Source organism: Aythya ferina (assembly GCF_964211825.1).
Source record: "Aythya ferina genome assembly, chromosome: 1".
NCBI lineage: Eukaryota > Metazoa > Chordata > Aves > Anseriformes > Anatidae > Aythya > Aythya ferina.
Genome location: NC_140296.1, coordinates 206,342,402 through 206,363,639, shown reverse-complemented (window position 1 = coordinate 206,363,639; position 21,238 = coordinate 206,342,402). Strand labels below are relative to the sequence as shown.

The following is a 21,238-nucleotide window of genomic DNA, read 5'->3' as shown; positions in this document are numbered from 1 at the left end:
GGTGTATGGGGTGTGTGAGGCTGCCTGCATGGGGCTGCTATATGGGACTGCCCCTATGGGGTTATATGGAGCTGTATGGGACTGCCCCTATGGGGCTATATGGAGCTGTATGGGACTACCCATACAGGGCTGCCCGTATAGGGCTGCCTGCGTGAGGCTGCCCATATGGGGCCGTAGGGGGTTATACAACACTGCCCATATGGGGCCGTATGGGTCTGTATGCGTCCATATAGGGCCATATAAGGCTGTATTGGTCTGTATGGGTCCATATGGGGCTGTATGGAGCCGTATGCGGCAGTATGGGGCCGTATAGGTCTATATGGGGCTGTATGGGCCGTATGGGGCCATATGGGTCTATATGGGGCTGTATGGGGCCGTATAGGTCCGTAGGGGCTGTATCGGTCTGTATGGGTCCATATAGGGCCATATAGGGCTGTATGGGGCCGTATGGGGCTGTATGAGTCCATATGGGGCCGTATCGGTCCGTAGGGGCTGTATCGGTCTGTATGGGTCCATATAGGACCGTATAGGGCTGTATGGGGCCATATAGGGCCGTATGGGGCCATATAGGTCTATATGGGGCTGTATGGGGCCGTATGGGGCCGTTCGGGTCCCTATGGTGCTCCCTGTATGGGGCTGCCCCCCCCGGGTGCCCCCCGCCCACGCGTGTTCACGCCCCCCCCGCCCCCCCCCCCCCCGGGCTGAGCCGCGCTAAGCGGCTTTGGGACCGAGCGGATCTGGGGGGGGGGGGCACGGGGGGGGCGGGGCGGGGACGGTGATGACCGGGGGGGGGCGGGGGTGTCCGTGGGGGGGGTGTCCATGGGGGGGGCATCTTTGGGGGGGGGTCTTTGGGGGGGGTGGTCTGTGGGTGGGGGGGGTCTCTGGGGGGGGGGGGGGTGTCCGTGGGGGGGGTCTTTGGGGGGTGTCCGTGGGGGGGGTCTTTGGGGGGGGTCTTTGGGGGGGGGTGGTCCGCGGGTGGGGGTGTCCATGGGGGGGGGTCTTTTGGGGGGGGGTTGTCTGTGGGTGGGGGGGGGGGTCTCTGGGGGGAGTGGGGTGCCCATGGGGGGGGGTCTCCGTGGGGGGGGATCTTTGGGGGGGGTCTCCGTGGGTAGGGGGGTGTCCGTGGGGGGGTGTCCGAAGGGGAGGGGTCTTTGGGGGGGGGTCTCTGGGGGGGGTGAGGTGCCGGTGGGGGGGGTCTCCGTGGGTGTTGGGGGGGTCTCTGGGGGGCTGTGGGGTGCCCATGGGGGGGTGTCCGTGGATGCCCCCCCCGCGGACACCCACGGGCCCTCCCCCCCCCGGCTCAGGTGTCGCCACCCGACACCGCCCCCCCCGAGCCCCCCCCCGCTCCCAGCATGGCCACGGGCAGGTAGGGCAGGGCCTGGGGGGGGGGCGGGGGGGGGGCACCGGGCTCCGGGACCCCCCCCCAATAACCCACCCCCCTCTCCCCTTTTTTTTTTTCCACCCCCCCCCCCCCAGGTGGGGGTCCCCTGGGAGCCGCGACCCTGCTCGGCCCCCCCCCGGCGCTGCCCCCCCCCCCGGCAGGGCCCTGTTGCTGCTGCGGGGCCCCCCCCGACCCCCGGGCCCCCCCCGGCCCTTGGTGCTCCTTGGGGTGCGGGTGGCCCCCCGGCCCCAAAAATGCCCCCCCGGGGACCTGGAGACCCCCAGGACCCCCCCATGCAGGGGGTGGGGGGCTTCTGGGGGGGGGGCACCCACTGGGTTTGCAGCCCTGAGCCGGGGGGGGGGCGTACGCCAAGGTGGGGGGTCGCCGCCCCCCCCCACCCCAGCACGGGTTTTGGGGTCCCCACCCAGCCCCGTGCACCAGGGGGTCCCCATACCCCAAAATGTGGGACCCCCCCCCCGTCTGGCACCCCTGTACCTGGGGGACCCCAAATTCAAGGAGTTGGGGTCCCCACCATGCCCCATACACCACAGGGACCCCATGTCCCCAAATTTGGGGTCTCCATCCTACCCTGCACCCCAGGATAAGGGGGACCCCCTGTTTTGGGGTGGGGGGTCCCCACCCGGCCCCATGCATCGCAGGGACCCCATATCCCAAAATTTGGGGTCCCCACCCTGCCGCGCACCCCAGGACAAGGAGGACCCCTTACCCCAAAACAGGGGGTCCCCATCACCCCCCACACCCCAAAATTTGGGGTCCCCACCCTGCCCCATACACCACAGGGACCCCATATCCCCAAATTTGGGATCTCCATCCTGCCCCACACCCCAAAATTTGGGGTCCCCACCCTACCCTGCACCCCAGGACAAGGGGCACCCCCTACCCCAAAACAGGGGGTCCCCATCACCCCCCACACCCCAAAATTTGGGGTCCCCATCCCTCCCTGCACCCCAGGACAAGGGGGACCCCCCACCCCAAAACAGGGGGTCCCCACCCGACCCCATGAACTACAGGGACCACACACCACAAAATTTGGGGTCCCCACCCCACCCTGCACCCCAGGACAAGGGGGACCCCCTGTTTTGGGGTGAGGGGTCCCCACCATGCCCCATACACCACAGGGACCCCATATCGCCAAATTTGGGGTCTCCATCCCACCCCACACCCCAAAATTTGGGGTCCCCACCCTGCCCTACACCGCAGAACAAAGGGGAGCCCCCACCCCAAATCAGGGGGTCCTCACCTGGCCCCGTGCACCACAAGGACCCCATATCCCCAAATTTGGGGTCTCCATCCTACCCTGCACCCCAGGACAAAGGAGACCCCCCACCCCAAAACAGGAGGTCCCCATCACCCCCCACACCCCAAAATTTAGGGTCCCCACCCTACCCTGTGCACCACAGGGACCCCATATCCCCAAATTTGGGGTCTCCATCCCACCCCACACCCCAAAATTTGGGGTCCCCACCCCACCCTGCACCCCAGAACAAGGGGGACCCCCCACCCCAAATCAGGGTGTCCCCACCCGGCCCCATGAACTGCAGGGACCCCTCACCCCAAAATTTGGGGTCCCCATCCTGCCATGCACCCCAGGACAAGGGGGACCCCCTGTTTTGGGGTGGGGGGTCCCCACCCAGCCCCGTGCACCACAGGGACCCCATATCCCCAAATTTGGGGTCCCCATCCCACCCCACACCCCAAACTTTGGGGTCCCCATCCTACCCTGCACCCCAGGACAAGGAGGACCCCTTACCCCAAATCAGGGGGTCCCCACCTGGCCCCATGAACTGCAGGGACCCCACACCCCAAAATTTGGGGTCCCCACCCCACCCTGCACCCCAGGACAAGGGGGACCCCCTGTTTTGGGGTGGGGGGTCCCCACCCAGCCCCGTGCACCACAGGGACCCCATATCCCCAAATTTGGGGTCCCCATCCCACCCCACACCCCAAACTTTGGGGTCCCCATCCCTCCCTGCACCCCAGGACAAGGAGGACCCCTTACCCCAAATCAGGGGGTCCCCACCTGGCCCCATGAACTGCAGGGACCCCACACCCCAAAATTTGGGGTCCCCACCCTGCCCCGTACCCCAGGATAAGGAGGACCCCTTACCCCAAAACAGGGGGTCCCCATCACCCCCCACACCCCAAAATTTAGGGTCTCCACCCAGCCCCGTGCACCACAGGGACCCCATATCCCCAAATTTGGGGTCCCCATCCTGCCATGCACCCCAGGACAAGGAGGACCCCTTACCCCAAAACAGGGGGTCCCCATCACCCCCCACACCCCCAAATTTGGGGTCCCCACCCCACCCTGCACCCCAGGACAAGGGGCACCCCCCACCCCAAAACGTGGGGTCCCCTCCCCACCCCATACCCAGTGACCTGGGGTCCCCCTCCCGCCCTCCCCCCCGCCCAGTGCCGCTGCCCCCAGTGCCCCCCAGTGCTCCCAGTGCTCCCAGTGCTCCCAGTGCTCCCAGTGTCCCCTGGGGGGGGGCGCAGCGCGCGGTCGTCACCCGCCTGAGCAGGGCCCGGCTCCGGGGGGACACCAAGCGCCGGGGGGACCGCGAGAGGCAGAGCCTGAGGGTAGGGGGGCTTGGGGACATTTGGGGACATGGGGGGGGCGTGGGGGGGCTCGGGGATATGGGGGGGCCTTGGGGATATGGGGGGGGCTTGGGGACATGGGGACGTTTGGGGAGATTGGGGGCGTGGGGACATTGGGGGTGTATGGGGACGTTTGGGGGCATTGGGGGGGTTTTGGGGGGTATTGGGGACATTGGGGGGCTTGGGGACATTGGGACATTTGGGGACATGGGGGTGTGGGGACATTGGAGACATTGGGGGTGCTTGGGGACATTGGGGGAGCTTGGGGACACGGGGGACAATTGGGGGGGCTTGGGGACATTGGGGGGGTGTGGGGACATGTGGGACATATGGGGACATTTGGGGGCTTGGGGACATTGGGGGAATTTGGGGATGGGGGCTTGGGGACATTGGGGGGCTTCTGGACATTGGGACATTTGGGGACATGGGGGGTGTGGGGACATTGGGGGGCTTCTGGACATTGGGACATTTGGGGACATGAGGGGTGTGGGGACATTGGGGGTGCTTGGGGACGTGGGGGGGCTTGGGGACATGGGGGATAATTGGGGGGGTTTGGGGACATTGAGGGCTTGGGGACATTGTGGGGCGTGGGGACATTGGGGGCATATGGGGACATTTTGGGACATGGGGGGCTTGGGGACATGGGGATAATTGGGGGGGTTTGGGGACATTGAGGGGTTGGGGACATTGGGGGGGACATGGGGATAACAGGGGGGGTTGGGGACATTGGGAGGTTTGGGGACTTTGGGTCTTGGGGACATTGGGGGGGCTTGGGGACATGGGGACTTTTGGGGAGATTGGGGACATGAGGGGGCTTTGGGGATATTGGGGAGGTTTGGGGACATGGGCAGAGTTGGGGGGGGTTTGGGGACATTGAGGGGTTGGGGACATCGGGGGGCTTGGGGTCAGCAGGGGTTATGGGGACACTGGGGGGACTTGGGGACAGATGGGGACAACTGGGGGGTTTGGGGACATTGGGGGGGGCTTGGGCTGTTTGGGATAAGGGGAGGGGACATGGGGGGGGGCTGGGGACATGGGACACTGACGGGGGTGGGGTGGGAATTGGGGACAAAGGGGGCGTGGGGGGGGCAGTGGGGACAGGGCTGGGGCAGCCCGGGGGGGGCTCCATCCCCCCTTGGGGGGGGGCTCCATGCGTTTGGGGTCACCCCGCGCCCCCCAGGTCCAGGAGCGCCTGCGCATGGCCCGGCGGCGGCGGCAGGAGGAGCCCCCGGCCCCCATGGCCCCCCCGGTGACCCCCCAGGCCCCGGTGACCCCCCCGGGCCCCGGGACCCCCCCACGACCCCCCAGAAATGAGGGGGGGGGTCCCGGGGCCGCCCTGCGGCAGCAGCTGGAGGTGGCGCGGAGCCGCAGGAGCGGGGAGCTGAGGGGGCGCCTGCACAGGTGGGGGGGGGGGGGACATTTTGGGGACACCCTGAGGGGGGGGGACACCGGGACCACCACCCTGCCCCCCCCGTGTCCCCATCCCCAAATGCCGTGTCCCTGACCCCAAATGTCCCGTCCCCGTGTCCCCATTGCGCCCCCCCCCCTTGTGTCCCTGTGTCCCCATTGCGTGACCCCCCCCCTCGTGTCCCCACGTCACGGTGCCACCACCACTTCCGTGTCCCTGTGACCTTCCCTCGTCCTTCTGCGTGTCCCCTGCCCTACCCCATGTCCCCGTGTCCCCCCCCGCGCCCCCCCCCGTAACGCACAGACCTTCCCTGTCCCCGTGTCCCCCCCATAATGCACCCCTGTCCCCCCCCCGTGTCCCCCTGCACCGTCCCCAAGCTGTGTCCCCCTCCCCATGCCCCACCCCCTCCCCATATCCCCCCCCGTGCCCCCCCAGCCCTTCCATGTCCCCAAATCGTGTCCCCCCCCCAGTGCCCCCCCAGCCCCTGTGTGCCCCCGTCCCCACCCCATGTCCCCCCCAGTACCCCCAAAACCACAAAACCAGCCCCCCTCGTGTGCCCCCCCCAGGAACACCCAGACCTTCCTCGCCCTGCTGGCCCCCCTGCTGCCCCCCGACCCCCCCGCCGTGTGGCCCCCCCCCCCGACCCCCCCACCCCACCAGGGCACGACGCAGCGGGCACGGAGCGGCGGTGACAGCGCCTCGTGTTGGGGACACCGACAGCAAGAATTGGGGGGGGGGGGGGACACACCAACACAACGGGGGGGTCACCACGACCCGGGGGGGGTCAGAATAATTCAGGGGGGTCAGAATAATGCGGGGGGGTCAGAATAATGTCGGGGGGGGCGCAATAAAAACCCGTGCTTCACCGCTGCGCCCTCGGCACCGTTGCGCACCACCGGGGCGCACAAGGATTCGGGGGGGGGGTCAGAATAATTCAGGGGGGTCAAAATAATGCGGGGGGGTCACAATAATGCGGTGGGGGTCACTATAATGTGTGGGGGACACTATAATGAGGGGGGGGGCGCAATAAAAACCCGTGCGTCACCGCTGCGCCCTCGGCACCGTTGCGCACCACCGGGGCGCACGGGGGCGCACGGGGGCGCACCAGGGCGCACCGGGGCGCACCGGGGCGCACGGGGGCGCACCGGGGCCATCCGGCTCCACCCCCGGCGGCACCAGTTAAACCAGTAGGACCAGTAGGAGGTTAACGCAGGTCGTCGGCGGTGAACATGCCGCGGGCTCGGCGCAGCACCGAGTCCTTGGCGGCGTCGTAGGGGTGCTCCTTGGAGGGGATCTCCAGCACGGCGGGCAGCGAGCGCGTGTGCGCCTCCACCGCGTGCCGGATGAGCTCGGCGATGCACTGGTTGATCAGGATGATGCCGATGTCCTCCCGGCTCAGGAAGCTCCTGGGGAGGGGGTTCGGGGGGGTTCAGGGGGGTGTAGGGTATGGGGGTGGGCCTAAAGGGGGGTGGGGTGGTCTAAAAGATTCCTAGGATGCCCATAAAGGACCCCAGGATAGGCATAAAGGCCACCGGGAGCACCTAAAAGGTCCCCAAGACCCCTTAAAAGGCCCTTAGGACACCCATAAAGACCCCAAGGCACCCCTAAAAGGCCACCAGGACACCCATAAAGACCCCAAGACACCCCAAAAGGCCCACAGGAAACCCATAAAGGACGCCAGGATACCCAAAAAGGCCACCAGGATCCCCTAAAAGGACCCTGGGACACCCCAAAAGGCCACCAGGACACCCTTAAAAGGCTCCTAGGATGCCTATAGAGACCTCAAGACACCCCTAAAAAGCTACAGAACACTCCTATAGGCCCCCAAAACCCCCCTAAAAGGCCACCAGAACCCCTTTAAAGGACCCCGGGATACCCCTAAAAGGATCCTGGGACACCCCTAAAAGGTCCCCGGGACCCCCCAAAAGGACCCCAGGACATCCATAAAGGACCCAAAGACACCCCTAAAAGGCCCCAGGACCCCTTAAAAGGCTCCTAGGATGCCCATAAAGGGCCCCAGGACACCCCAAAAGGCTCTTAGGACACCAAAAAGACCCTAAGGCACCCCTAAAAGGCCACCAGAACACTCTAAAAGGACACCCCCAATCCAAAGGGGGGCCCCCCCAGCCCCACCAGAGACCCTTGGAGCTCCCCCAACCCCCCCCAAGTTCCCCCTAACTGAATGGCGACCCCTGGGGCTCCCCCCTGAACCCTGAGCCCCCCCCCCAGCCCCACCAGGGACCCCCAGGACCCCCCTAACCTGGGCCCCCCAACCCCCTGGGACCCCCGAGACCACCCCCTCCATCCCCTCCCCTCTGCCCGAGCCCCCTCCCACCCCAACCTGGGACCCCCGGGCTCCCCCCCAGGACTCAGGACCCCCCCATCCCCACTGAGGACCCCCAGGACCCCCCAACCTCCCCCCCACCTCGGATCCCCCTGCCCCCCTCCCCTAGGCCTCAAGACCCCCCCCAGGCCTCAGGACCCCACCTAAGATCCCCAGGACCCCCCAAACCCCCCCATGTCGTGTCCCCCTGCCCCCTGGGCCCCCTCCCCTAGGCCTCAAGACCCCCCCCAGCCCCACCGAGGACCCCCAGAACCCCCCAAAAGCCCCCATCCCGGCTCCCCCCGACCCCTGAGCCCCCCCCCCAGGCCTCAGGACCCTCCCCCAGCCTCACCTAAGCCCCCTGGGATCCCCAAGACCCCCCCCTCCCCATATACCCCTAGGCCTCAGGACCCCCCCCAGGCCTCAGGACCCCCCCTAGCCCCACCTAAGACCCCCAGGACCCCCCAAACTCCCCCCATCTCGTGTCCCCCCAACCCCTGAGCCCCCCCTCAGGACTCAGGACCCCCCAAACCCCCCCCATCTCGGATCCCCCTGCCCCCCTCCCCTAGGCCTCAAGACCCCCCCCAGCCCCACCTAAGACCCCCAGAACCCCCCAAACCCCCCCCATCTCGGCTCCCCCCGACCCCTGAACCCCCCCCAGCCCCACTTAAGACCCCCAGGACCCCCCCCAAGACCCCCCCATCTCGTGTCCCCCGGACCCCTGGCCCCCTCCCCAAGACTTGGGACCCCCCCCCAGGCCTCAAGACCCCCCACAATCCCCACCTAAGACCCCCAGGACCCCCCAAACCCCCCTTATCTCGTGTCCCCCTGACCCCTGAGACCCCCCTCAGGACTCAGGACCCTCCCCCAGCCCCACCTAAGCCCCCTGGGACCCCCAAGACCCCCCCCTCCCCATACACCCCTAGGCCTCAGGACCCCCCCCAGGCCTCAGGACCCCCCCTAGCCCCACCTAAGACCCCCAGGACCCCCCAAACCCCCCCCATCTCGTGTCCTCCCAACCCCTGAGCCCCCCCTCAGGACTCAGGACCCCCCAACCCCCCCCATCTCGTGTCCCCCTGCCCCCTGGGCCCCCTCCCCTAGGCCTCAAGACCCCCCCCTAGGCCTCAAGACCCCCCCCACCCCCCCCAGGACCCCCCCCCAGGCCCACCGGAAGGTCTCCTCGATCTCGGCCACGCTGGTGTCCTTCTCCACCACCAGGAAGTTGGCCTTGCGGTGCTTGTTGAGCTCGCCCACCCCCCCCAGCAGGAAGCCCGTCACGGTGTCCTCGTCGCCCACCACCGCGATCAGCTTGCCCCGGCCCGCCATGGCGCCCCCCCCCTCCGCTTCCGGGTTCGCGGAGGGCTATAGCGCATGCGCCCAGCCCGGACACGCCCCCTCGCGGCGAAGCCACGCCCACCGTTGCCTCGGCAACGGCCCGGCGGGAAAGCCCCCCTCCGGGCCGCCCCGCCCAACGCCACGCCCACTATGAGATGACCACGCCCATTCAGCATTGACCACGCCCCCGGTTGTTCATATAACCACGCCCCCCGCCGCACTAACCACGCCCTCTTAAGTACTGGCCACGCCCCCTCAGCGCTGGGCCCGCCCCGCGCATGCGCAGTGCGCGGTGTCCTTCAAGGGCCCGACTCTGTGTCCCCGCCCCCCCCCCCTCGGGGGCGTTGCCCCCCCGCGACCCCCCCCCAGGGGATCCCCATCAATGGGAGCCCCCCCAGGACCCCCCCAGGACCCCCCCCAACCCCACGACCCCCCCCAGACTCCACTCTGCAGCCCCCCGGGGGTCTCAGCACCCCCTGACCCCACGACCCCCTTGACCCCAAGCCCCCCCAACCCTCCCCTTGACCCCAAATCCCCCCACGACCCCTCCATTACCCCCGTGACCCCACGACTCCCCCAGGCACCCCAATGCCTGGGACCCCTGACCCCAGGACCCCTCCAGGACCCTTCCCAACCCCAAGTCCGCTTGACCCCATGACCCCCCCACGACCCCCTTGACCCCAGGACCCCCCGACCCCATGACTCCCTTGACCCCAAGTCCCCCCACGACTCCCCCAAGACCCCCCCACTCCCCCCCCACTCCCCCTCCACAACCCCCTTGACCCCAGGACCCCCTGACCCCAGGACCCCCTTGACCCCAAATCCCCCCCCAACCCTTCCTTGCCCCCAGAACCCCCCCCAAATAACCACACATCCCCCCGGGGGCTGCCAGCACCCCCATAACTCACAACCCCCTTGACCCCAAGTCCCCCCACTCCCCCCCTAACCCTCCCTTGACCCCAGAACCCCCCCCCCAAAAAAATAACCACACATCCCCCCGGGGGGGGTTTTGCTGCCTGCGCTTTATTTGTGCGCTTTCGGGGGCCGCTCAGGGCACGGAGACGCGGAAGGGGCTGCCGGGGACGTTGTCGTCGCCCCAGCGCAGGATGAGCAGGTAGTCGCCCTTCTCCTTCACCGTGTAGGTGACGTTGTAGACGCGGCTGCCCACGTGCTTCACGTACACCTCCTCGCACGGCGTCTTGGGGCCGTGCACCCCCACCATCAGCATGTTGCTGCCTGGAGAGATCGGGGTGGGGGGGGGGGGCAGCGGGATCAGGCGGGAGGATCCGCCCGATCCCCGCCGCCGCCGCCGCCGCCAGATCCCCAGCAATACCACCGGATCCACACCACACCCACCAGATCCCTAACACCACCACCAGATCCCCTCCACCACCACCAGATCCCCTCCACCAGATCCCAACACCAGATCCCAACACCAGATCCCACCACCACCACCAGATCCCCACCACCACCGCCAGATCCCCTCCACCAGATCCCAACACCAGATCCCAACGCCAACACCAGATCCCCACCAGCACCACCAGATCCCCACCAGCACCACCAGATCCCCTCCACCACCACCAGATCCCCCCCCACCACATCCCAACATTGCCACCAGATCCCCCTGCCACCAGATCCCTCCACCAGCACCAGATCCCCCCCACCAGATCCCAACACCACCACCAGATCCCATCAGCATCATCACCAGATCCCCACCACCACCGCCAGATCCCCTCCACCAGATCCCAACACCAACACCAGATCCCCTCCACCACCACCAGATCCCCTCCACCAGATCCCCCCATTGCCACCAGATCCCCAACAACACCACCGGATCCCACCAGCACCACCAGATCCCCTCCACCAGATCCCCCCATTGCCACCAGATCCCCAACAACACCACCGGATCCCTCCACCACCACCAGATCCCCTCCACCAGATCCCAACGCCACCACCAGATCCCATCTGCCAGACCCCCCCCACCAGATCCCAACACCACCACCAGATCCCATCAGCATCATCACCAGATCCCCAACACCACCGCCAGATCCCCTTCACCAGATCCCAACACCAACACCAGATCCCACCAGCACCAGACCTCTCCAGTCCCCACACCAGATCCCTCCAGATCCCCCCCAATCCTCAAACCAGGTCCTCCCAGATCCCCCCCAATGCCCATGACTGATCCCACAGGATCTCCCCCACCCCCCACCCCAGATCCCCCCAGATCTCCCCCAATCCCCACCTCAGATCCCCCCGCATCCCCTCCAATCCCCATATCAGATCCCCTGGATCTCCACCAATCCTCACACCAGATCCCCCTGGATCCCCCGCAATGCCCATGGCTGATCCCACAGGATCTCCCCCAACCCCCACCCCAGATCCCCCCCGCATCCCCCCCAATCCCCACTCCACCCCCTCCCCGATCCCTCCCCGACCCCCCCACCCCCCCAGATCCCCCCAGATCCCCCCAGATCCCTCCCAATCCCCACACCAGATCCCACAGAATCCCCCCCAACCCCCACCCCAGATCCCCCCACATCACCCCCAATCCCCACTCCAACCCCTCCCCGAACCCTCCCCGACCCCCCCACCCCCCAGATCCCCCCCAGATCCCTCCAGATCCCCCGGGATCCCCCCCAGATCCCCCTCCCCACTCACCGGCCTTGCTGCAGTCGACGGAGAAGTGATTTTTCTGCCCCACGTAGGCCGTGGCCAGCCCCGGGCCCCGCGCCACCACCTTGCTGGCGTCCGACGAGAATTTGGGGAGGGTCCCGAAGGCGGGGGGGCCCCGCGCCCCCCCCCCGCCCCGCGTCACCGTCTCCACCAGCACCGTGGACGTCTCGTGGAGGCTGTGGCCCCCCGACAGCCGCGGGCCTTGATGGGGGGGGGGGGGAAAGATGGGGAAAGGGGGGGGGTCACCGCGGAGTCCCCCCCGCTGCGCACCAGGGACCCCCCCCCGTCATGTCCCCTTGGGGACCCCCCCGCTGTCACAGCCGCTTGGGGACCCCCACCCATCACTTTGGGGACCCCCCAGTCAAGTCCTTGTGCCCCCCCCCATGAGGTCACATCCCTGTGGCCCCCCCACCCATGAGGTCACCCTGAGGATGCCCCCGTCATGACACCCTGGGGACCCCCCCCACCATGTCACCCTTGGGACACCCCCATTATATCACCCTGGGCACCCCTTGTCCCCCACCCTGGGGACACCCCCACTGTGTCACCCCAAAAAACCCCTGTCCCACAATCTTGGGGACACCCCCACCACATCACCCTAGGGACCCCCTGTCCCCCTTTGTGCCACCCTGGTCACCCCACCGAGGATCCATCCCCATCCCAATCCCAAATCCAATCTCAATCCCATCCCCATCCCATATCCCCATCCCCATCCCAATCCCATCCCCATCCCCATCCCCATCCCATCCCAATCCCAAATCCAATCCCAATCCCATCCCCATCCCCATCCCAATTCCAATCCCAATCTCCATCCCATCCCAATCCCAATCCCATCCCATCCCATCCCAATCCCATCCCCATCCCCATCCCATCCCCATCCCAATCCCAATCCCATCCCAATCCCAATCCCATCCCCATCCCAATCCCCCATCCTCATCCCAATCCCAATCCCATCCCATCCCCATCCCATCCTATCCCCATCCCATCCCCATCCCAATCCCAACCCCAATACCAATCCCAGTCTCAATCCCATCCCCATCCCATCCCCATCCCCATCCCAATTTCAATCCCAATCCCAAATCCAATCCCCATCCCAACCCCATCCCCATCCCCATCCCATCCCAATCCCAAATCCAATCCCAATCCCATCCCCATCCCCATCCCAATTCCAATCCCAATCTCCATCCCATCCCAATCCCAATCCCATCCCATCCCAATCCCATCCCCATCCCCATCCCATCCCCATCCCAATCCCAATCCCATCCCAATCCCAATCCCATCCCCATCCCAATCCCCCATCCTCATCCCAATCCCAATCCCATCCCATCCCATCCCCATCCCATCCTATCCCCATCCCATCCCCATCCCAATCCCAACCCCAATACCAATCCCAGTCTCAATCCCATCCCCATCCCATCCCCATCCCCATCCCAATTTCAATCCCAATCCCAAATCCAATCCCCATCCCAACCCCATCCCCATCCCCATTTCATCCCAATCCCAATTCCAATCCCAATCCCATCCCCATCCCAATCCCATTCCCATCCCCACCCCAATCCCATCCCAATTCCAATCCCATCCCATCCCCATCCCCATCCCATCCCCATCCCATCCCCATCCCATCCCCATCCCAATCCCAAATCCAATCCCAATCCCATCCCCATCCCCACCCCAACCCCAATCCCAATGCCATCCCCATCCCCATCCCAATCCCATCCCATCCCCATCCCCACCCCATCCCCATCCCATCCCCATCCCATCCCATCCCCATCCCAATCCCAAATCCAATCCCAATCCCATCCCATCCCCATCACAATCCCCATCCCATCCCAATCCCAATCCCAATCCCATCCCCATCCCATCCCAGTCCCATCCCCATTTCATCCCAATCCCAATTCCAATCCCGTTCCATTCCCATCCCATCCCCATCCCATCCCCATCCCATCCCCACCCCAATCCCAATCCCAATCCCAATCCCATCCCCATCCCCATCCTCATCCCATCCCCATCCCCATCCCACCCCAATCCCATCCCCACCCCACCCCAACCCCAATCCCAATCCCAACCCCACCCCGTCCCCGTACCGGTGACCTTGGCCTTGAAGGGGCTGCCGACGATGTGGTGGGGGCCGCCGTACTTGATGGAGATGAGGTAGTTGCCGGGGGCCATGGGGGTGTAGGTGACGCGGTGGCCCTCGGCGCACTCCACGCAGTCCAGCTTCACCTTGGAGGGGCCGTCGATGGTGACCGAGAGCGCGCCCGCCCCCGCGTTGGCCGTCTTCACCAGGAACTCCGAGCACACCCCTGCACGCCCGCGTGTCACACGCCGGCACCAGCACGCGGCCCCGCGGCCGCCACCACCCCGTGCCCTGGCCCTGTTGTCACCACCCCGTGCCCTGGTCCTGTTGTCACCGTCCTATTGCCACGTCCCTATTGTCACCATCCTACTGCCATGGCCATATACCCATTGCCATGACCCCATGCCATGGCCATGTCCCTACTGTCACCATTCTACTGCCATGGCCATGGCCCTATTGTCACCATCCTATTGCCATGGCCGTGTTCCTATTGCCATGACCCCATGCCATGGCCATGGCCCTATTGTCACCATCCTATTCCCATGGCCCTATTGTCACCATCCTATTCCCACGTCCCTATCGTCACCATCCTGCTACCATGGCCATACACCCATTGCCGTGACTCCATGCCATGGCCGTGTCCCCATTGTCACCATCCTACTGCCATGGCCATGTTCCTAGTGCTGCTACCCCATGCCATGTCCCTATTGTCACCATCCTAATGTCATGGCCATGTTCCTATTGCCACCACCCCGTGCCATGCCTGTGGCCCTATTGCCACCATCCTACTGCCATGGCCATGTCCCCACTGCCACCACCCCGTACCCTGTCCCTATTGTCACCATCCTATTCCCATGGCCATGTCCCCAGTGCCATCATCCCATGCCATGGCCATGGCCATGTCCCTACTGCTGCTACCCCATGTTGTGGCCCTATAGTCACCACCCCGTGCCATGGCCATGTCCCTATTGTCACCATCCTACTGCCATGGCCGTGTCCCTACTGCCACCATCCCTTGCCCTGGCTGTGTCCCTGTTGTCACCATCCTATTCCCATGGCCGTGTCCCCACTGATGCCACCCCATGCCATGGCCACATCCTCATTGCCATCACCCAATGCCGTCCTACTGGCATGGCCATGGTCCCGCTGCCACCACCCTGTGCCCTGGCCCTGTTGTCACCATCCTATTGCCATGGCCATATCCCCATTGCCATGACCCCATGCCATGGCCACGTCCCTATTGTCACCATCCTATTCCCATGGCCATGTTCCCATTGCCACCACCCCATGCCATGGTTGTGGCCCTATTGCCACCATCCTACTGCCATGGCCATATCCCCATTGCCACGACCCCATGCCACAGCCATGTCCCTATTGCCATGTCCATGTCCCCACTGCTGCCACCCCATGCCATGGCCCTATTGCCACCACCCCTTGCCATGGCCATGTCCCTATTGCCACCACCCTAATGCCATGGCCATATCCCCATTACCCCCACCCCATGCCATGGCCACGTCCCCACCGCCACCACCCCAAAGGCATGGCCACGTCCCCATTACCCCCACCCTATAGACATGGCCACGTCCCCATCGCCCCCACCCTGTGCCATGGCCACGTCCCCATCACCCCCACCCCATCCCATATCCACATCCCTGCTTCCCCCACCCCACATCCCCATCCCCACCCCATCCCCTCCCCACTTCCCCCACCCCACACCCACATCCACGCCCACACCCCCCCGACCGCTCCCGCGCCCCCCGCTCCCCCCTGCGCCCCAAACCCCGCGGTGTCCCCGGGGTGTCCCCGGGGTGTCCCCGGGGTGTCCCCGCGCTGTCACCTGTGATGCCCCCCTCCAGGCCGGGCCCGTAGGCGGTGACGAGCCCGGGGTCCCCCGCCTGGCTCTGCTCGCCCACGCGGATGTTGAAGGGGCTGCCGGGCACGTGGCGCCCGTTGAAGCGCAGGTCGATGGAGTGCACCCCGTTCTCCCGCGGCAGGAACCCGATGGAGTACTTGTCTGGGGTGGGGGACACGCCGCCGGGTCACCCCCTGTCACCCCGTGTCACCCCCGTGTCACCCTGTGTCACCCCGTGTCCCCACGTCCACCCTACGTGGCCCCATAGCCCCGGGAACGCGTGGCGCTGCGCCCTGATCCCGGTTCCCATCATTGCCACGTCCCCAAATCCCCTAAAAGTCCCCATGTCCCCATGTCCCTGTCACCCTGTCCCCCATGTCCCTGCACCCCCAGGTTCCTCCATGTCCCTGCAGATCTGCGTCCCCCACATCTCCGTGTCCCCTGTGTCCCCGCACCCCCAAATCCCACACCCCCATATCCCCACGTCCCCATGGCCCTGTATCTCCATATCCCCTTGTCTGTATGTCCCCGTGTCCCCACACCCCGTGTCCCCACACCCCGTGTCCCTACATCCCATGTCCTCATGTCCCTACATCGCCACATCCATGTCCCCATGTCCCCATCCCCATGTCCCCACACCCCGTGTCCCCACATCCCCATGTCTCCACATCCCCACATCCCCACACCCCGTATCCCCACATGTCCCCCCCCATATCCCTGTGTCCCCACACCCCCACACCCCCCCAGTGTCCCCATATCCCCCTGTCCCCACGTGTCCCCCCCATGTCCCCATGTCCCCACACCCCATATCCCCATACCCCTGCACCCCCACCTCTCCATGTCTCCACGTCCCCCCATCCCCACACCCCATATCCCCATGTCCCCACGTGTCCCCCCCCATATCCCTGTGTCCCCACATCCCCCCCCACTCCCCCACACCCCCCCCAGTGTCCCCAGTGTCCCCAGTGTCCCCGCGTCCCCTACATCCCCCCACCCACGTTCCCAAACCCCTTGTCCCCACCTCCCCACCTCCCCATATCTCCACGTCCCCACCTCCCCACACCCCATATCCCCACGTGTCCCCCCCATATCCCCACGCCCCCCCACCCCCCTCCCAGTGCCCCCAGTGTCCCCAGTGTCCCCAGTGCCCACCGCCGTCCAGCTCGGACACGTAGCACTCCTCCACCACGCCGGCCGGGGTGTGCACCTTGGCGTCGATGACGCCGCGCGCCCCGTTCAGCTGCACCGCGAAGGACGCCGGCTGGTTCACCGTCACCGTCTCCTTTGGGGAGGGGGGACACACACGGCGTTGGCACGGCCATGGGGGGGTGGGAGGAGGATGATGATGATGGTGGGGGGGCGGGGATGGGGAATTGGGGGGGGTCCCGGGGGGTACCTGCAGGCTGGTGACCGTCAGGCGCCGCGCGTCGTCCGAGTGCGAGGCCACCGGCACCACGAAGGGGCTGTCGGGGATGTGCTCCTCGTTGAACTTGATGGACACCTCGTAGTCACCTGGGGGGGGTGGGGGGGACAAGGGGGGGTCACAACGGGGTGCCCGGGTATGGGGTAGGGGGTGGGGGGCACCCTTGGGTGGGGGTATCCGTGGGTGGGAGCATTGCTGCATCGGGACTTTATATAGGGGCGCCCTTTAATGGGGACCTCCCCTTGCCTGGGGACATCCTTGCACCAGGAGGACTTGTGCACAGGGGCAGCCTTGCACAAGGACACCCTTGGGTGGGGGCACCCTTGGGTGGGGGTTTCTCTGCATGGGGACTTTATATGGGGACCCCCTTGCCTGGGGACCCCCTTGCATGGGGAAGATTTGTGCACAAGGACACCCTTGCACAAGGATACCCTTGGGTGGGGGCACCCTTGGGTGGGGGCACCCTTGGGTGGGGGCATTGCTGCATGGGGACTTTATATAGGGCTGCTTTTTAATGGGGACGCACCTTGCCCGAGGACCCCCCCCCTTGCATGGGGACCCCCCCTCGCCTGGGGACATCCTTGCACCAGGAGGACTTGTGCACAGGGGCAGCCTTGCACAAGGACACCCTTGGGTGGGGGCACCCTTGGGTGGGGGTACCCTTGGGTGGGGGCACCTTTGGGTGGGGATATCTCTGGATGGGGACATCTCTGCATGGGGACTTTAGATGGGGACCCCCTTGCATGGGGACATCCTTGCACGGGGAAGATTTGTGCACAGGGACAGCCTTGCACAAGGATACCCTTGGGTGGGGGCACCCTTGGGTGGGGACACCCTTGGGTGGGGACACAGCTGCACAAGGACACCCTTGGGTGAGGATCTCTCTGGATGGGGACAAGGGGACCCCCTTGGGTGGGGACATCCTTGCATGGGGAAGATCTGTGCACGGGGACACCCTTGCACAAGGACCCCCTTGGGTGGGGGCACCCTTGGGTGGGGGCATCCATGGGTGGGGGCACCCTTGGGTGGGGACATTGCTGCGTGGGGACTTTATATAGGGGCGCCCTTTAATGGGGACGCACTTGCCTGAGGACCCCCCCCCTTGCATGGAGACCCCCCCCTCGCCTGGGGACAGCCTTGCACGGGGAGCCCCTTGGGTGGGGGCACCCTTGGGTGGGGGCACCCTTGGGTGGGGATACCTCTGCTTGGGGACATGGGGACATGCATGGGGACCCCCTTGCCTGGGGACCCCCTTGCCTGGGGTCCTACTTTCCCAAGGACCCCCTTGGGTGGGGGCACCCTTGGGTGCTGGGGCCACGGGGCCACCCTTACACAGGGACCCCCCCCATTATGGGCACCCCCCCGACCCCAGCGCCTTTCCCTTTGCCTCAGCCGTGAGCTCCGGGGCCGGGAGGGGAAGGATTTGGGATTTAGGATTTGGGATTTGGGATTTGGGGTTTGGGATTTGGGATTTGGGATTTGGGGTTTGGGATTTGGGATTTAGGATTTGGGATTTGGGATTTGGGGTTTGGGATTTGGGATTTGGGGTTTGGGATTTGGGATTTGGGGTTTGGGATTTAGGATTTGGGATTTGGGATTTAGGATTTAGGATTTGGGATTTGGGATTTGGGATTTAGGATTTGGGATTTGGGATTTGGGGTTTGGGATTTAGGATTTGGGATTTGGGATTTGGGATTTGGGATTTGGGGGGGGGTCTCTCCAGCCCCCCAGACCCACCGGGCTCCTGCACCACGTAGGAGACCCCGCAGGAGCCGTCCTTGCGGTCCTCGAAGGAGATCTCGGCCTTGCTGGGCCCCTCCACGGCGATGGAGAGCCCCCCGGCCCCCGCCTCGCGCGTCCAGATGCTGAATTCGGCTGGGGGGGGGCACAAGGGGAGAAGCTTGGGGGGGGGCGTCCGTGTGCCCCCCGCCCGCTGCGCCCCCTGCCCTGCACCCACGGACCCCCCGCTGCACCCCCAGTGCACCCCTATCCCCAATACAACCCCCCCATTGCACCCCCACCCCATTGCACCCCCACCCCGACAAACCCCCACTGCACCCCCATTGCACCCCCATGCCCTATACACCCCAATTTCCCCCCCATCCCATTATACCCCCACCCCATTGCCCCCCCATCCCATTTCAGCCCTATCCCACTGCCCCCCCATTTTCTCCCCATCCTCTTATACCCCCATCCCACTGCCCCCCAGTCCCATTGCACCCCCACCCCATTACACCCCAATTTCCCCCCCATCCCATTGCCCCCCCACCCTATTGTCTCCCCATCCCATTACACCCCCATCCCATTAAACCCCCATCCCATTACACCCCAATTTCACCCTCATCCCATTACACCCCCATTATGCCCCATCCCATTACACCCCCACCCCATTGCCCCCCCCATTAAAGCCCCATCCCCAATTTCCCCCCCACCCCATTACATCCCCATCCCATTGCCCCCCCACCCCATTGCCCCCCATCCCATTACACCCCAATTTCACCCCCATCCCATTACACCCCCATTACACCCCCACCCCATTGCCCCCCCCATTGAAGCCCCATCCCCATCCCCCCCCATCCCATTACACCCCAATTTCCCCCCCACCCCATCGCCCCCCCACCCCATTCCACCCCCATCACACCCCCATCCCATTGCCCCCCCACCCCATTACACCCCCACTCCATTGCCCCCCCCATCCCATTCCACCCCAATTTCCCCCCCCATTACACCCCCACCCCATTGCCCCCCATCCCATCACCCCCCCATCCCATCACCCCCCCATCCCATTGCCCCCCCATCCCATTACACCCTCATTGCCCCCCCATTAAAGCCCCATCCCCATTGCCCCCCCATCCCATTCCACCCCCATTATACCCCATCCCATCACCCCCCCACCCCATCCCACCCCCCCACACCCCCCCACCCCATCACCCCCCCCAATTAACCCCCTCCTCACCTGGCACCCCGGCCACTCCACGCTCCAAACCGGTGCCCCCGGCTCGCACCTTGTGCGCCCCCCCCTCGCCCAAGGGCCCCACGGTGAACTGGAAGGGGCTGCCGGGGACGTGCTGCCCCCGGTACTTGACGTTGACGGTGTGGGGGCCCATCTCCTGGGGCACGAAGCGCACGCTGTACGTGCTGTCCCCCCCCTCCAGCACCTCGGCGTCGAACAGCTTCCCCGAGGGGCTCAGCACCTGCGCCGTCAGCTCCTGGGGGGCCGCCTCGCCTGTGGGGACAGGGCCGGGTGAGAAAAAATGGGGGGGGGTGGGGGGCCTGCATGGGGGTTGGGGAGGGGTGCTCGCAACACAAAATGCTTGCAGACCCTTTGCAAGGGGGCTGCGCGCACCCCAAAGAGTGTGCACTCATTTGCAAGGGGGTTGCGTGCACCCCAAAAAGCTTGCACCCCTTTGCAAGGGGGTTTCATGCACCCCAAATAACCTGCAACCCTTTGTAAGGGGGCTGTGCGCACCCCAAAGAGTGTGCACCCATTTGCAAGGGGCTTGCGTGCACCCCAAAGAACCTGAAACCTTTTGCAAGGGGGCTGCATGCACCCCAAAAAGCTTGCAGCCCTTTGCAAGGGGGCTTCGTGCACCCCAAAGAGTGTGCACTCATTTGCAAGGGGCTTGCATGAACCCCAAAAAGCTTGCACCTCTTTGTAAGGGGGCTGCGCGCACCCCAAAGAGCCTGCATCCATTTGCAAGGGGCTTGCATGCACCCCAAAAAGCTTGCAGCCCTTTGCAAGGGGGTTTCATGCACCCCAAATAACCTGCACCCCTTTGTAAGGGGGCTACGTGCACCCCAAAGAGCCTGCAACCCTTTGTAAGGGGGCTGCGCGCATCCCAAAAAGCTTGCATCCATTTGCAAAGGGGTTTCATGCACCCCAAAGAGTGTGCACTCATTTGCAAGGGGCTTGTGTGCACCCCAAAGAACCTGAAACCTTTTGCAAGGGGGCTGCATGCACCCCAAAAAGCTTGCAGCCCTTTGCAAGGGGGCTTCGTGCACCCCAAATAACCTGCAACCCTTTGTAAGGGGGCTACGTGCACCCCAAAAAGTTTGCACCCCTTTGCAAGGGGGTTGCATGCACCCCAAAGAGTGTGCATCCATTTGCAAGGGGGTTGCGTGCACCCCATGGAGCCTGCACCCA

General features: G+C 65.5%; 4 protein-coding genes across 6 annotated transcripts in view; 1 reads left to right on the top strand and 3 right to left on the bottom strand.

Annotated features, from left to right (window-relative positions):
- The window catches only part of RBM28 (RNA binding motif protein 28), a gene marked incomplete at its 5' end in the record, with an annotated part of 13,631 nt that extends 13,065 nt beyond the window's left edge, over positions 1-566 (bottom strand). The window contains one exon of the mRNA XM_084507822.1: positions 126-566. Within this exon, the coding sequence (XP_084363948.1) occupies positions 126-566 (441 nt within the window). The remainder of the gene's footprint in view (positions 1-125) is intronic.
- The window catches only part of SND1 (staphylococcal nuclease and tudor domain containing 1), a 280,994-nt gene that overhangs the window by 136,235 nt on the left and 123,521 nt on the right, over positions 1-21,238 (top strand). The gene's annotated exons all lie outside the window — the stretch shown is intronic.
- ATP6V1F (ATPase H+ transporting V1 subunit F) lies at positions 6,093-9,093 on the bottom strand. 2 transcript variants are annotated; one of them, XR_014686899.1, is made up of 3 exons: positions 8,900-9,081; positions 6,504-6,814; positions 6,093-6,314 (listed from the first exon to the last, which is right to left on the bottom strand). XR_014686899.1 is itself a non-coding variant. In XM_084503168.1 (2 exons), exons 1-2 carry the CDS (start codon positions 9,055-9,057, stop codon positions 6,613-6,615), a joined length of 360 nt encoding a protein of 119 aa, XP_084359294.1. In that variant the 5' UTR covers positions 9,058-9,093; the 3' UTR covers positions 6,380-6,612. The 2 variants fall into 2 exon arrangements, 1 of the variants encoding a protein (XP_084359294.1); XM_084503168.1 differs by lacking the exon at positions 6,093-6,314 and having other exon boundaries at positions 6,380-6,814; positions 8,900-9,093.
- FLNC (filamin C) overlaps positions 10,073-21,238 on the bottom strand; it is a 50,407-nt gene continuing 39,241 nt past the window's right edge. For both annotated transcript variants that reach the window (XM_084507258.1, XM_084507259.1), the window contains 8 exons: positions 20,051-20,320; positions 18,832-18,969; positions 17,068-17,183; positions 16,824-16,953; positions 15,657-15,833; positions 13,827-14,045; positions 11,728-11,943; positions 10,073-10,302 (listed from right to left, as the gene is read on the bottom strand). In XM_084507258.1, the coding sequence (XP_084363384.1) occupies positions 10,115-10,302; positions 11,728-11,943; positions 13,827-14,045; positions 15,657-15,833; positions 16,824-16,953; positions 17,068-17,183; positions 18,832-18,969; positions 20,051-20,320 (1,454 nt within the window). In that variant the 3' untranslated portion in view covers positions 10,073-10,114. The remainder of the gene's footprint in view (positions 10,303-11,727; positions 11,944-13,826; positions 14,046-15,656; positions 15,834-16,823; positions 16,954-17,067; positions 17,184-18,831; positions 18,970-20,050; positions 20,321-21,238) is intronic.